A 16,300-nucleotide genomic window follows, 5' to 3' on the forward strand; every position below is an offset into this window, starting at 1 on the left:
TGTGTTAGCATACTGTAAAAAAACCAATTGTTTCTGCAGAATGTATAATGATGTCGATGGCCTAACTTCAAGTCGGCTTCAAGACTCGGGACGGAATACAGTTTTGGAAAATCAGCGAGTCTTATCAAAAGAAGAGTTTCTGAAGTTGATGATGCCAGACAGCATCTCTGTGGAGGAAGGCAGAAGAAAGGCTAGTTACTTTCTTGCCTATGTACCTATCAGAAGCAATTATGCCCCAATTCCAATGATATTACTAAGCTTGATTTAGAGGACTTATAAAAGGATCTATAGTGAGGAAGAGAGACTAATTCACTGATGCTATGCCTACCTTGTCTCACAGGGTTGGTGTAGGATAAAATGGAATAGAGGGCATGTTGGGTTCTTTGCTAGATGAAAAATGGCAGGATATAAGCACAATAATGTGTTTATAACCTATTTCCCAGACCTGGCTTTCAAAAACCACATGTATTCATCTGAATAAAAATAACCTAGTATATTTAAACTGATAAATTTTTGCAGTGTTCATCTGCTGTATTTTGTACATAACAGAGCCTATTATTTGGTGTGTTTCTTAAAATCCTGATAACATTTTTGGCGTCTATGCTTATTGAGAATAAAATCAAATTAGCTTCCCTTGAAATAGTTGCAAAGTAAATATGGCTTCCACTGTACAAATCTGCATTCCTGACAACTAGTAAGCATCTTTCTCTCCCAGGACTTAGTTAAGTGTGAAGTGAGACAAAATTCCTACAGCCTCTGCTGCTTCACAGGCTTCACTCTGTGAATTTTGAACAGTAGATTTTAATCAAGCCTTTCAGATATAACTGTTTCCTCCTTACCTAGTAGAGTGGGTAGTTGCCTTCTCTAATGCCCTTCCCCAAAAGCTCACCTCAGATAACCAGAGGTATCCACGTGCAGATGTTATATTTGAATACATTTGTGCATATATAGTAAAAGTTTTCAACCATGCAATAGAGAATTTTTATAGCTGTTGACCTCAGAGAGTTAGATGTCATTTACTAGTCTCAAGTTAATATAGTTATAACTACCATAATAAAATTGATTTGAAGTTAATATCATATTTCAGTTTCTAAGAAATTAATCATGATACATTCTTGTATGTCAGGAAAAGCAATCTAAGGAAGCCAATAATTTCACAAAAATTTGTGTGATATAGCTGATTTCCTGTTACGAGTACAAAGATAACTAAACTGATGCTATTCTATTAAGGCATGGTAAAGTTTATCTCCAAATGTACTATTAATGAAATGATAAATGTTCAAATGTATTTACTAATTTACTTTTTTTAAATATTTAGTTTTCATTTTATGGCAACCTGTCTCCAAGGCGGACACTGTATCGCACTCTTTCTGATGAGAGTATATGCAGCAATCGGAGAGGATCCTCATATGCTAGCTCACGGAGTTCAATGCTAGACCAAGCTTTGCCAAATGATATTTTATTCAGCACTACACCTCCTTATCACAGCACTTTACCTCCTAGAACAAGCTTAACCAGTGGAACTGGAAACCTAAGACGTAAGAGAAAGAGAGAGACCATGTGTGCATGTGTGTGAGAGAGAGAAACAGCATCTGATCTGATGTTCTATTTGTAATTAAAACGTCATCTTATAACTGACATATAGGAGGTGGCCTTTTATTGAATTAGGACATTGGTGTATTTAACTGTTTTGTACACTGACTGGCAGGAGCTGACCAGAGTTTTAAACTGGAATCTTTCCCAGCTCTACCTGGAAATGCCAGGATTTCCATGATTTATAGAACATTCTTTAACTGAGTATAAAGGGTGTTTCAGGGAAATTGTATTTTATAGTATTCATTCATATTCTTTGGAACAGGTTATCTCCAGTAGCACTGTCAAGCCCAAGGATGTGCACTTAGATCATAGGAAGTTGTTAACTTAAACAGTTAATTGTGTAGTTGTTTTGCTACTGAAGGTATTGGATGTTGTAGAAATGCAAAAAAAAAAAAAAAAGTGCCATGATCCAACAAGCATAATTATCTTCCTTAATGCTAATCCAATTTTCTGTCATGGAACAGTTTTTAAGCAATATCAGAGACTGAGAAAATTAAAGAGCCGGACAGTAACTGTAAGCTTTCTTTTTTGACCTGCTGAATCCAATGGCATCCTAAGCAATATACTTTAGCACTTGCTCTAAAACCTAAGCTGGCCCTAAAACCAAGGATGGCCACCAAAATGGCTGATGCCAAAACCTAACATTATATACTTGTCTTTGGAATGACACTTTTTAATTGATGTTAAATAATGTTAAATAATTTAAAGGACAAGGTAAAATTTTAAGGGCAAGTTAGGCTTAGTATTTATCCCAAAGGATTTTAAAATTGAGCCCACATTTGAAAAATCAAACAGTGGTAATCCATTGAAACTATCTGGGGCACCAGTACAAAATCTAAATAAAGTATAGTATGAAGCCAAAATGTTAGTCATAGAGCAGTTTGGTGTTTAGACCAGCCTTGTGAAACTTATGCTGAGAAAATGGAAATTGAAAAATCCAGAAAAACTTGTAATAACCTTTGGTTTTAAGACCAATGTCTTAAGTATACCATTTTTATAGTTGCTACTCATCTCCTTAACTCTCCTGCAAATTAATTTCCCTTTAAAAAGTCTCAAAATATGAGAATTTTCTTGTCTAACAAGGGTTTCTCTCCTTTGCAGATGAGTGATCTGTACCATCAAAGCTAGCAATTACAACCATCCTTGGGTCCCTCAGTACACATAGCAGCATAAAGACGATCCACTGTATCTACCCTTTATCTTCAGTAGTGATGCCAATTGCTTGATGCTATTATAAACCTTTATTCCTTTTCTAATACATTGAACTATTATCCTGAAGACAACATATTTTATTCCATTTTAACTTAGATGAGTTGTGGTTCTCAGATGGATCTTTATCTGACAAATCAAGATTCAATGATCCTGGTTTGATGCCTCTTCCAGATACAGCAACAGGATTAGACTGGTCTAACCTGGTTGATGCTGCCCAAGCATTTGAAGGTAATGTAAGGATTTTTGTAACATTGCTCCATTAGATATACCTAGGCCAAATTTAAGGGCAATTACTTTATGACAACTGTTAATGTAAGGATTCAGTGCAACTAGTCATTGGCACCTCTGTGCAGGCCCTGTTGATTGATTCTTGTTGCTGCTTTACAGATCAGTCACTTCCAGTTGGTAGGTGAAATACAGGAACTTCGGTGGTAGAGCATCTGGTCGCCGTTAGGTACATTGGGCTTAGGCCAAGTCTGGAGGAAGGGCAAGATGTAGTATCATGGGATTGGCAGATGGATCCTGAATTAGGATGAAAAGCTCTTTTTCATTAGTCAGTTACTTCAGGTGAACAGTATCCAAGGGCATTTCCCCTAAACATAGTCATAATTTAATATTTATTTCATAAATACCCTGAGAATGCATAGTGAAATACATTGTTGTTCTGTATTCTCCCTTTTTACACCATGCTAGAAAAATTAGAAGTCAACTTTTAAAATATCTTTCAATTACACATTTTTGTCTTTGAGTTCTATGTAAGTACAAATACTTTAAGTATGTTAACTTTTATGTTTTCCTAAATGTTTTGTTTTCTAAAGTATCAGCTGTTTATTGATATTGTTCCAGTGATTAAATAATGAGTCAAATAAGAACAAGGAAAAAAGAGCATATTCATACTGATAAGAGCTTGTTTAAATCAGCTCCTGCAACTATTCCTGGATATTTTTTAAAATTCAAAATGTACTGAGAGATTTTTTGCTTGGGGAGCTTCCCTTCTATATCTGGACCATATCCAAAAATGTTGCAGACTTAATTCAGGACAATTCTAGTACAGAGGCTATAGTTAGCACATTTCATAGTTACTATTCAGAAGTGTAAGTTTAATATAGCTAAGGCTACAGTCTTATGCACATTTAGAATAAATCCTTTTGAATGTTGTGAAATATATTTCTGAATAAACATGTACTGTTGCTGTGTTTAGGATTGTAATCTTAAGAAATTGGAAAAATTTATGAAAGGATAGTTTTCTACAGGAAAGCAGGAGGGAGAAGCTGAATTATAGTACAAGTATTAATTTTTAGGAATTTCCTTTTTTGGTGCACATATGATTTGAACGGTTTCAGAAATGGTCTGAGAATGAATTCGATATCTGTAAAAATTCAAAGGGGCTGATTGTTCAAGGATGTATGCTATTGAAAAGCATGGACAGCCTGGTTCTAAGAGTAGATATATATATTAAAATATGAGTGTTTGTTTTGTTTTAAATACTTCTTTCAAGGTACCCATGACAGTGTGCACAGTTCTTAGCCTGTATTTTATCCCCATAAGCAACCTGTCAGGGAGTTTAGAATGAAATACTGTGAGTTTTGTGGCTGAGCAACAACTGGAACCTTGATCTTCTAAGGTTCACTCTGCTCATTGCATCACAGTGCCTGTTCTTTATCTGTGTCATAAAACTACAGGCATTTCTTCTGGCATTGGTATTGTGCCAGGATAAATGTTTAGAATCAAGATTACATTGTTAGTAAAAATGTAATTTTACTAACAAGATTACATTGTTAGTAAAAATGTAAAATCCAAGTTAGGATTAAACCTAGTGAAATGGCCTATAGGTTTGGCTGTCAGTTGAATTGTGTTTGGTTTACTGAAAATGAAAACAATATCCAGGCTTGGGACCTGGATACCTAAAGGAACGCCTTCTTCCATATTTGCCCTCCTGCCCCCTGAGATCGGCAGCAGAGGCCCTCCTCCAGGAACTCTCTGTGAAAAATATTAGGAGGCAAAGTACCCAGACGAGGGCTTTCTCTGCGGTGGTGCCCCGCCTATGGAATGCGCTCCCCAGAGAGGTCTGCCTGGCACTGCCGTCATTTGTTTTTCGGCGCCAGGTTAAGACCTTTTTATTCCAACAATATTTTAATAACTTTTAATATTGGTTTATATATGTTTTTAACTGCAGCCAGTGTGGATCTGTAATTTATCTGTGTTATGTTTTATATTATTTTTATGTAAGCCATCCTGAGGCCTTCATGACTGGATGGCATATAAATATTCTAAATAAATAAATAAATAAAATAAAATAAAATAAAAACGATAGGACTACTCAGCAAAGGAACTCTCTGGCAGTGTGATCTAATGGCTGGCCTCCAAACCTTTAAATTCATCAAATATATTCCAAAATGAATGTGCTGTCATTCTTTACTTCTTACAATTTGTAACTGACCAAAAAAGCAGGTCCAGTTTGTGTATTTTTATCTCCTTAACTCACCTTTACAGTAGGCGCTATGAATTGAATTAAACTGTTTCCATCTCTGTTTCATGGATTGACAGGCCTTGCATTCTGTTGTCTACTCACTGATGGAATAAGAAATTATTAATAAGAATTTTGCTCATTTGCAAACGTGCATTTGTGCAAATTCCGTCAATGTAAAAAAGCAAAACAGTGTGCAAGTCAATGGTGTCTACATGAATCTGCAGGTCACATTCACAGAAATCCAAATTCCTTTCAATCCACTGCAGATTCCTGTAACATCCCTACTTTGCAGTGATATTTCTTGCCAGATTCAGTAGACCTTTCTCAGGTACTGTTAAGATTCCTACAGTGTTATGCTTAGAAAATAAATTGCCAGGTATAGTGCAGGCTCACATTTTCCTGTTGGTGTGCAAGGTGCAGAGGTCTTTGATCACACAAACAAGATATAGAGGCGGTTGTATATATCTTTGGTTAGCATGGATTACGTCAGCTCAGTCATGCAGCTAAGTTCTGAGTTTATGCATTCCCATACTTTCATTATATTTTTAAATGTAATATAAAGAGTCCTGGATCTTGTTTGTCTTTGTCAGAAATTGAACCTCTACAACTATTATTTCTTCTTGGATAAGCCTTAGCATTAGAACAGTCTTTATCACACACCATTAGGCATAGTATTCTCTTCCACAGCAGCCAGTGTATACCTCTTCAGAGGAAATAGGCAAGTTTACAAGGAAAGTAGTATTCTGTTTCTTGCTATTTTGAATGTTTGACTTTTTTAGGCCTTGAGACACACTGAGCAAGTCATTCTGGCCACTTTAGGAACGTAAGAGTCTTGGTGGGTCAGACCAAATCCACCTTTAATGTAGCTTTCGGTTTCCCACAGTGGCCAATGAGATGCCTGTAGAAAGCTCCAAAACAGGACATGAAGGCAGTATGTTCAGGACTTTTAACTCTTGTCAGTCCGAGTCTTTTAGACTTGGTTAAAGTAAGTCATAATTACCAGGGATTTGACAGATGTATGGGATATGAGTACCATTTTTCTCTTTTTATGTTACAGCAATCTAATTAAAGATCTTACTGGGAAGTGATAATCAGTTGCTCAGATTGGCTTCAAAAGTAATACAAAGCACATCTTTTTAATGTTTAATCACATTTATATAACTTGCTTCCAAAAAAGTTTCAAAGCATGACCCTCCTGATATTTTTCATCTACCTACCTATACTTTATATATTGTCATTTCTTTATCTTTGCTTTGCTCACATTTTCCCTAACACTTACGTTTGCTACCTTGGGTGACACCACTGATATGCTATAAATTTAATTCTTGTTTGAGTTTGTTCTAAATCACAAGTTCTTTTGGAATAGGACCCTTTACACTGAATACCTAGTTTAGAAGTTTGAGGAAATGTTTCCTTAGTTGTACAACTCCCATCATTCTCTGGTCAGTTGTTGAGGGTGGCTTGTTTTCACGGTGTCTGGTCATGATATATGAACTGACACTCCGGTTTGTCTGAAGCTCATTGGAACAGACTAAAAAACTGCATAGCAAAAGTAGCAAAAAGCCTGCGTTATTCCTTGCAATCTAGACACACTCCTCTTTTTAATGTCTACATCTTCAGAAATACCAGCATGGCTGTTTGGAAAGATCGTATCATGTTTGCAAACTTTTAAACAAAACAATGCTTCAGAAGTATTCAAACAAATGGTTATGATTTACTGTTGTGCTTATTATTTCCCCCAGTTCTGTGCGTATTTGTCCCTGTGTATAATATGTGATAGTAGAGTGGTTTTATCAGTTTCTCTGTAAACTACCTATTCCACTTTCAGGAAATGTTTACAGTAAGTATACCTGCTGCTCTAATTGCTTGCCCCATTCAGCTGCTGGTTTTAGAGTTCATGGGAAGTGTTGAAGTAAGACAGGAAACTGACAAGGAAAACTGTTAGTTCAAGAAGTAATGAAATTGATTAATAGAATATCAGTATGTACAGAAGATATACTAATCCGTACTGCTAAAGACAAGTAGCAAACAAGTTAATTTGCACAACTGCAAATTTGCAAATGACAAAGGGAAAGTATTTGCATACTTCCAAAGCAGGGGAAAAAATTAAGAGTTGCAAATGACAAAAAATGCATTGAAAAGGGATAGCAACTGAAGTGAAGCAGGAAGGGAAGCCAGAACATTTCCCTCCATAGGGATGAGGCTGCAAGAAATGCTATGGTAAAATGACCCATGAAATATGTGCTGGAAATGGGTATGAAGACCAAGGGGAATCAAGCCACAGACTGTCAGTCATTTGTTGAAATTAAAATGTGTTAGTGAATGAACAGCCAGTACATCATATCATGCATGTTATCATGAAAATGGGTCCTTGCAAATCATATTGCATTGTAGTGGAGCTTATCTTAGATTGGCTTGCCTTACACTATTTGATATAAAACTACAATATTTTAAAAATAGCAATTGTATTATTTTAGAGCATAAAACCCCTTCACTTACTGATAGTAAATAATGAAGTACAAGTAAAATATTAACATTCAAAATAACAGGAATTTCAGAGCAAGTTTGTCTCTGTCATCTCTGATTATGTGGTAGTGAAAAATTGTAGGCAAATGTTAAAACAGTTCTTTTTTAATTCACATACAAAGTAAAAGGGATAACTAAGTATCAATCTGAAGTGTTATTTCTCTTCCATTGTTTTTCATAGATACATTTGCAGAACATAGTAGTATAGATATTTTGTGTTTTTAAGTGAGTGAACTCACTTTTTAATTTCCTGGTGCTTTCGCAGGGCTGTTATGATCTCTGGATGTGCGCTGCCATTGAAGTGTGAAATCATTTTCTTGTCTTAACAGCACATATGAACTTGCCATTCAGAAGCAGACAGATTACAAACTGCAAATAGGGATATATTTAGCAGATGCTTGCTGTTCTGTCTATAGCAGTTTGAACATTCAGCAGAAAATATGTTTGCTATAGACAGTATTGAACAGGCTACTGCCTCCTGTTGATTCTGTTCTGCAGACGCATTTGTACAATAGAGATTTAATACTTGTGGGAACATCCAGAAATGAGCAGAAATACTTTTTTCTGGAACAGCAGGTCAGTGAAGCTCACGTAAGGAAGCTCTGTCAACATGTTCCAGTTGAAGAATGAGCATTTCCACTTGTTTTGGGCTTCCTTTAGGATAGATGAAATCTGTGTTGCACAAACAGTGGGTCCTGCTTGCAAAGGTGAATCAGTGGGAGGAGCCATATGTGAAACTGAATCTGCAGGACACAGTGCTGTCCATTGACTAAATAGTTGTTGTATCCCAAAGTGATGTATCCATCTTTGGCTGTTATGCATTGTTATTCATGTTACTACTGTTTAAACAGATGGTAACACCTTTTTGTTACCGATTTAATTAACCAAATACATAGATTATAAAGTGAGTATGATGTCCTGATGGTGGGAAAAAAAACTGTTCTGAGATTAAGAAGGGCCCCACAGTATGAGTTAACATGACTTGATATAAGTAATATTCCACAACTCTTTTCTTCCATACTGATAGCAACTACGTTATTCCACAGTTAGTTCAGTGAACTGTGTTGTTCATAGGAACATTCTAAATCTTATTTCAGATTTTGACTCTGACGAAGAACTCGGGCCAGTCTGTCATCACACCTCGTTTCTAGGTGATGATCTGGGGTTGACTGTTGGATCTTAATTATTAAAAAGCCTACCTTTATGCTTTTATATTTTTGCACGTTTGCATGATTATATGCAAGCTTTGGATCTTTGCAAGATGAGAGGGGAAGGCATGTTACGGCCGAGACAAGTAAATGTCTGTGAACTCTAGAGAAATCCAAGTACAATCTCTGTATATTATCCCCTTCTTACAGAATAAATCTTGTGCATGAAAATAGCTCAAAGCCTGGTTTACTCATGTTCGATACCGATTTTTTGTGTGGAATACTCAGTTCGTTTAGCTCACAGTGTATTTATTTCTGCCACACTGCATGTCCTTCAGTGAGGAAATTCTGCTTCCAAAGAAGTCAAGCATGTACTATGAGTCCTAGAGAAAAGAATTTACTTTTAAAACCCAAGAGGAAATGGCTTACTTTCTATAGCTGAAATCAATAAATGTATGATAGAGGTCATAATGGTAGAACTAAGAGATTAAAAGTCAAGCCTTTGGGTAATCAATTACTTGTTCAAGCATAATAATACAATAAATATGCTCTGCTATAGATTCCATAGCATTTTATGGAATTATGTATTTTTGTTTCTCTATGCCTGCATTTACTGTCACTTTGCTTGAAATGGGTCTCAGATTTTCTGTAAATTTCTGCAAAACTAAATTAGCAGTAAAATATTAAAACAGATACTTTGCTCATTACATGCAAAGCAGAGGCTGCAGTGGGATTTTATTTACATATTTTATGTTGAAAATCCAGATGGCTTGAGGGATTTTGAAAAATTGTGATGCAGCCATGTAGTCTTTGACTATTGCTGGATCCAGATAAAAGAGGATATCTTAGTTCTTTGTCAGATTTATATACTACAAGTATTGTCATAGTCAACTTACTTAAGTTGTTTCTTCATGTATTTGCTTTTTAGATCAAAGGGTGGCATCATTTTGCACCCTGAATGACATGCAGCATGTACAAGGTTTAGAGGAAAATCAGGCCTTGGGTGCAAGTCCAACCAATGGAAAAGATTTCATCGACGCTACTGGGTATGGAAATCAGATAACATTTTTCTCACAAAACTGTTGTAATATTGCATCTTCTTTCACAGCAGGGGTGGAGAGACTGTGGGCATCCAAATATTTTGGAGCTTATTTCTTGTCTGTTCCAGTTGGTACAGCCAATCATTAGAGTCAATGGGAGTTTCACCTGATTTGATAAATGCAACATTTACTTCTGCAACATCACTATGGGTTTTAACTGCCCTAGATTCTACCTACGCTGACTGAGAAGACTTCCCAGCCAAAATGGAACTGTCCCATTAGCTTTGGAACAAACCTGTCTCCCTTACAGCATACAAAGACCTCTGGCTTGGGTCCCAAATGAAAATATTCTTGCATCCTGGTGAAATGAGCAGGAATGGGATTGTGATTCTGACTCAAAGGATCCATCAAAAACCTCACAACCTCTTTAAGATTCAGGTCTTGCCTGAGAAGTAATCGAATGGCTGCTACAGAAGAAAAGCTTAAGCCTAGCTGGCTTCAATGCTTTGTGAAAAATAGAGAAAAGGGGATGATTTAAGTTTTTTGCACTTTACAAAACCCTGAACAACTCAGGAGCAGGTTACTTAAAAGACTGGCCTATTCCCTAACTGCCTGTTAGTTGGTGTGCTTCTCAGGAGATGTCATCTTGCTTGTGCACAAAATTTCGGAGGTCTGGTTCATGTTGGCCCAGAATGCTTTATGATAATCTGTGATCATAAAGGCATAAATGATGAATTTTGTTTCATAGCACCTACTTTCTGTAACTACACATTTGAAAGATTTGAAACTTTCTGGGTTTTGGATGTCTTAATTCAATGAGAAGAAACTTGCTTGATATTTTCCCTAAATCAAATGTGCTTGGAGCACAAAGAATTGTATTATTTTCTGTTTAAATGAGTTTCTCCAAGCTATAAAACTGATAGCTTTACCTGCTTCGTCAAGTTTTTTCATTCACAATAAATTGTTTATGTTATGTCTTACTTTATTTGCGAATAGACGCACTCTTCTTTGTATTCATTCTGATAATCCACTTTCTATAGATGACTGACCTTTGGCTATAGTTTGAATGTTTGTACTTAAAAAAGTGGATTTATAAAGATTTAATTATAAAGACTAAAGGTTAAAATTAAACACCAAACAAAAGCTAATGCAGCCTTCATGTTATTCAGCTTGCTTTGAATTGCTGTTATAACAAGCACCTTGTACTTTCACTGTAGTTAACAGAAAGACTCCTTTGCACCATTTATTTACAATAGTTATTTACAATATTTCTATGCCGCCCTTCTCAGACGTTCCAGGACGGCTTGCAACAGACCTCATTTATATTGATTGGCATTTGATCTTGTAAGATTGTGTCATGTTTCAGTCATCACTTGAGTGGACTTTTATCTGAATAACTGCTTGTATGTGCTTTTTGCAGCCATTACAGCTATTGCTCCATTGTCTTCTGCATTGTATATGGAACTATTTTGCTTGGGAGTGGGTATGACATCTTGAAATAACTCCAAAGTGCAATTTAATTTTGTAGGGAGGATAGCCCTACTACCTTGACTGGAAAAGTAAACCAGCTGGAAGTGATCCTCCGACAATTGCAAACTGATCTTCGGAAGGTAAAAGCATTGTGTAGAATGAAATATTTCTGTATTTACACAGCTTTTATAATACCTGTGCATGTGTGAGTCCTGTTCAAGACCAGTATATCAGTTCGAAAATGGAGCAAGTAGGAGGTTGAAGGGAGAGGCAGCATGGTTTGAAGAGGATAACCACAGAGGGAGAAAGGCTTGATATATACAAAGACAATGCCTCTACCAGTACTGGGGTTGGAAACAAGATCAGGAACCTAAGCAGGTGCATTTCAGCCTTAAAAATGTGGAAGCTCAGATCCTCCTAGCAAATTTCCTGCTACCTAATCTAGCTGCCTCACCAGCATTTCCGACTATAATGCTCTCAGGTAGCAGTGTCAGGAAAGGCCATCAAAATCCACTGTAGTTTAGAGTGGTTTTATTGGCCTGGACCAGTGATGGTGAACCATACAGAGCCCTCTCTGTTGGCATAAGAGCCAAGTCGCCCCAGCTTTGCCCCAGCAGCCACGCATAGGGTAACAGCACACAAAGGGGCCATGCGCATGCTCAGAAAGGAGTAGCAGCACCAGGTAATGATGTCATGAGCTGCGACTTATTAGCCACGATTCGTCCAAGCTTTCACATGGCCGGTCAGTGCTCTGGCAGGGATTTGCTTGGACTGGCTGTGATTTTAGCAGAAGCCCCCACAAAGTAGGAAATGCACTCAGATGCCTTTTTCAGAGCAGGCCAAAAGCAAACTTTTACCTTTCAATAAAAAGCTGTTTGTATCATTGAAGGCTCTGTTATCATGTTTTTCTTTTAAGACAAAATATGTTAATGTATGAGTTGTTTTTTCTAAACTTAAACCTTGATATTCAGGTTTTATAGCAGTGTTGGCACTTTGCAATAAATAAATGGGTTTTGGGTTGCAGTTTGGGCACTCGGTCTTTGAAAGGTTCGCCATCACTGGCCTAGACAGACCAGTGGTCTGTCAACTTCATATGTTCTGATAGCAATTTATGCATCAGTAAGTAATATAGGTATAAAACAATTTGAGACTTCACCTGCTTCTAGTCAAAAAATGAATTAATGAAAGAGTCACTGAAGGGGTAATGTCCAAGAAAAACAGAGCAAAACAATAGCAATACAAATGAAAATGACTGATTTTATTTCGGTGTACATTCATGAATTTCAGTCATCACAAGTTTATTGCTAAGTAATTTGGTCTTCACTGTAGGAGAATGCATTCAGAGATCTTGTGCAGTTTTTATTATCTGATGTGAAGGTGGAAGGGTTTTCCCCCCGTTAGATCAAACTAACTTGATACGGAATTGTAGTTGTCTTTCTTTGTAACAGTTATTCATCAACCATCTATTTATATTTACATTTTCAGAATTACTTATCTTTTATCTAGGTATTTCTGACATATAAACTTGGTACTGCCCACTTTCTCATTCTGCCTCCTCATGGCTTGCATTATTAGAAATGCAGAGTGCTCCGTTTGAATATGGAACATTCTATCTTGCAATTGTGATAGAAGCTATCTGAGTATCTTCCAGCTTTACAAGTGTGCAAGCTAATAATTCTTGTGTTTACAGCCGTATCTGAAAAGAAAATGTTTGCTGAGCTTATTACTTTACACTCGAAAACAGACAGTTTTTAAAAGCTATTTACTCTAACAGTATACCCCAAAATAAATATTAAATTCAAGTATTTTATAAATAGAAATGGCCTTTGACTTCATATCTGTTTGTCTTGAGTAATTCATGAATACTTGTATTATGGTTACAAAATTACGAAAAGAGTTTCAGCATGAGTAGGGTCAGAAAGTACTGATGTGCTTATACATAGAAACTAGTTATAAGGTTACAGTCAAATTCTGCAGTTCATATATTTTCTGACTTTGTGGGGATGGGCTCATGTAAGATTTGTGAACAAATATTTTTTGTAAATGACTGCATGGAAGAATTACATACCCTCTGCTTCAGTGCAAAAGTTTTCTTATAAAAATTCATTTTGCCACCTAGAAATCTTTCCCCTCAAATTTAGCAGCATATATTTTAAGTCTGACTACATGTGATGAGAGTAGACTTGCTTTATTAAATCCAAGGCTCACCCAATCTTGTAGGTAGGAAAGAGTGGGATTCTAATTAAAAGGAAGAAAAAGCACACGCCACTTCTCAAAGGCCCTCCCCTGAAATGAAAAGTAAGCTGCATGAGGGATTAGCATCCTGTCTGGATTCCTTTCCTTAAAAAAATGCATGTGCATGTACACATACTTTTTCTATTCAAACCTGAATGTAATCCAGTTACCTATAAAAGTTTAAATGGATTGGTTTGATCTAGCTTGATCCCTCAAGAACTTGTGAGAAGTATGCTTGTCTCTGGGTATACAGTGGAAATTCCTATTAATTTCCTGTTAAACTTAATAAAAGTCAAATTTAATCTCCTCAGTACTCAATCCCACTGTCTGGAAACAGGTTGATGAATCAGATGGTGTAGTCATAGAACTGAGCATTCTGCATGTCAGGACATTAACAAAACACTATACACAATCACCGAATTCCCATTTTAGTGTAATTATTTGTATTCATTTAGCATTTGTAACTTAATTCTGCTTGCTTTTGTATAGTGGGATTTCTAGTCCAAATAAAGCTGTGGAAAAGTTGGTTTGCACATATTACAGCTCACATGCTCTTCCTGCTATTCATTCACCCACATGACAGCATATATATTTTCTCTTCTGAGACCATATGGGCTTGAAACCCTACCTGCTGCTCTGTGCTGCTTTTGGATGAAATAAATCCTGGTGTATTGGCACAGTTCTTGGAAACTGTTCCCACCTCACATGTTCAACATGCAGTCTTTTTCCCTGCAGTAGCTGTTAACTGTTACTTTTCTGTTACAGAATTTAATAACTACCAGGTAGAAACCATGCAGCTGGTCATCTTGTTGCCTTTTATTTTGTTTGCAAGTCATAGATGGTTTTTCTCCTCTAATCTGATGTCTAGATCTAAAAATAGTCTATATATCTTTCTGTGAAGTTACCTTGTTTACTGTAATGAAGTGTGCTGAAGTGTAGTATAGATGAACAGCTCTGTAACAGAAACTTGGTAGTACAAACTCATTTATCTTGTTTAACCTGCAAGGCTATTTTCTTTTAAAACAGCAGACCAAGCAATTCTGAAGATTCAGCACAGAGTTCTAGTGCTGCATTGTGAATAGTAGATTAAAGTAAACAGAAGCCAGCTAAGTCACTCAGAAAAATGAGCAACAAAAATAATGGCTCTAAGTGTCATTCAACTCCTTTTCCTCTGATCTAGGAAAAACAAGACAAAGCTGTTCTCCAAGCTGAAGTCCAACATTTGAGACAAGATAACATGAGACTTCAGGAAGAATCACAAACAGCTGCTGCTCAACTAAGGAAATTTACAGAATGGTTTTTCAATACAATAGATAAGAAATCCTAACATGAGTTCAGAAAAAGCACTATTCAAGCCAGATAAGACCAATTACCTTGCGTTAACCTAATATAATTTCAGTGTGTTCACAATCCATTTTACATTTTCTGTTATAATCTATGCCAAGCCCTGTTCATTTGAACAAGGTAATGAACTATTAGAAATTACCTTAATGTTCATTTGAAGGCAACCAAGACTTAATGGCAGATATTTGTTTTTGTGGAAATGAATGTACAATTCCTGGTGTCATTTTAGACATTTTAAAATATACTTCTGGCTTGGGCTTACCTGGACAAGAATAAGTTGGGGTTTATCTTCTGTTCTTCAGATTTTCCATTCAAGATGCTAAAGCAATTTATGGTAGCTTGGGTTTCAGTATTGTAAGATAAAAAAATAGACATATACTTTCATGGTCAAAGGTGCTCTATTTTTTGTATGTATAGTAGATATTTCCACAGTCACATTGTCATAGCAATAAGAATTGAAGTAGAATGAAATAGTCACAAACTGTGTTTTAAATATTTAGCACTGATGAGTTTAACGCTAGTTTGGATGCAGATATACTAGGGATTATTTATTTGCAGGAAAAATGGTGCCTGAATTTAAACAGTGTTCTGATTTTTCTAATGATACACATGCCTTGTACATGGCTCACCTGATCAGTTCACTCACTGTCAGTGACTTTTGTATAGTTCATGTTCAGCTAAGATGGTTAAAGTTCCTAACTACTGAAATCATATGTGGTGAGAGCCAGCCTATCATTTGTATAATGCCAGATTTGTTTATCTTTGTACAGAAGCTTTGAGCAAGTGACTTGTATTTAACACCTTTATTTAAGCTTATTTAACCTGTTAATTTTATAAAGTTTTTGTTTTATCTGCACTATGGTGAGGATAGTGAGTTGCAGGCTACAATGTTAGCTTGCCAAAACAGCACTGCAGAGTTTTAGAAAAGTCTAACAATTGGATGCTGCTAGTACACAGTTTGTGTTTGTATGCTTTAACATTTTTAACCGTTTCATTTGAAATGAACATACATTTTGCTTTTTTAATAAATGTTAAAAATATCTACCACAAAGAAGAGACCTTTATTTTTCACCCACGGACTGGCTATGTTTGACTCTCTGCATTTCACATGGTGCTACATTGTATTCTGACTTCAGGTTTGCTTTTTATGATTAGACTTATACTTTAGTGTTTAATTTAGTAACATATTTGCATTATATCTGTAAAAGACTAACAGTGGAATCCTTTGCATGCCTATTCAGACATAAGCCCCATGGAGT

The 16,300-nt window shown here is 36.2% G+C and overlaps 1 protein-coding gene across 8 annotated transcripts in view; it reads left to right on the forward strand.

The window, feature by feature from the left end:
* SIPA1L2 (signal induced proliferation associated 1 like 2) overlaps positions 1 to 16,092 on the forward strand; it is a 106,435-nt gene extending 90,343 nt beyond the window's left edge. For 7 of the 8 annotated variants that reach the window (XM_044420345.1, XM_044420329.1, XM_044420355.1 and 4 more), the window contains 6 exons: positions 40 to 190; positions 1,319 to 1,538; positions 2,905 to 3,036; positions 9,881 to 9,998; positions 11,521 to 11,602; positions 14,878 to 16,092. In XM_044420345.1, coding sequence (XP_044276280.1) covers positions 40 to 190; positions 1,319 to 1,538; positions 2,905 to 3,036; positions 9,881 to 9,998; positions 11,521 to 11,602; positions 14,878 to 15,024 — 850 coding nt within the window. In that variant the 3' untranslated portion in view covers positions 15,025 to 16,092. Of the gene's footprint in view, positions 1 to 39; positions 191 to 1,318; positions 1,539 to 2,904; positions 3,037 to 9,880; positions 9,999 to 11,412; positions 11,604 to 14,877 lie in introns of those variants that run through there. The other variant, XM_044420387.1, reaches the window with a different exon arrangement.
* Positions 16,093 to 16,300: the final 208 nt, after the last annotated feature.

This window comes from Varanus komodoensis, unplaced genomic scaffold, assembly GCF_004798865.1.
Source record: "Varanus komodoensis strain SLA01 unplaced genomic scaffold, ASM479886v1 scaffold1, whole genome shotgun sequence".
Classification (NCBI taxonomy): Eukaryota; Metazoa; Chordata; class Lepidosauria; order Squamata; family Varanidae; genus Varanus; species Varanus komodoensis.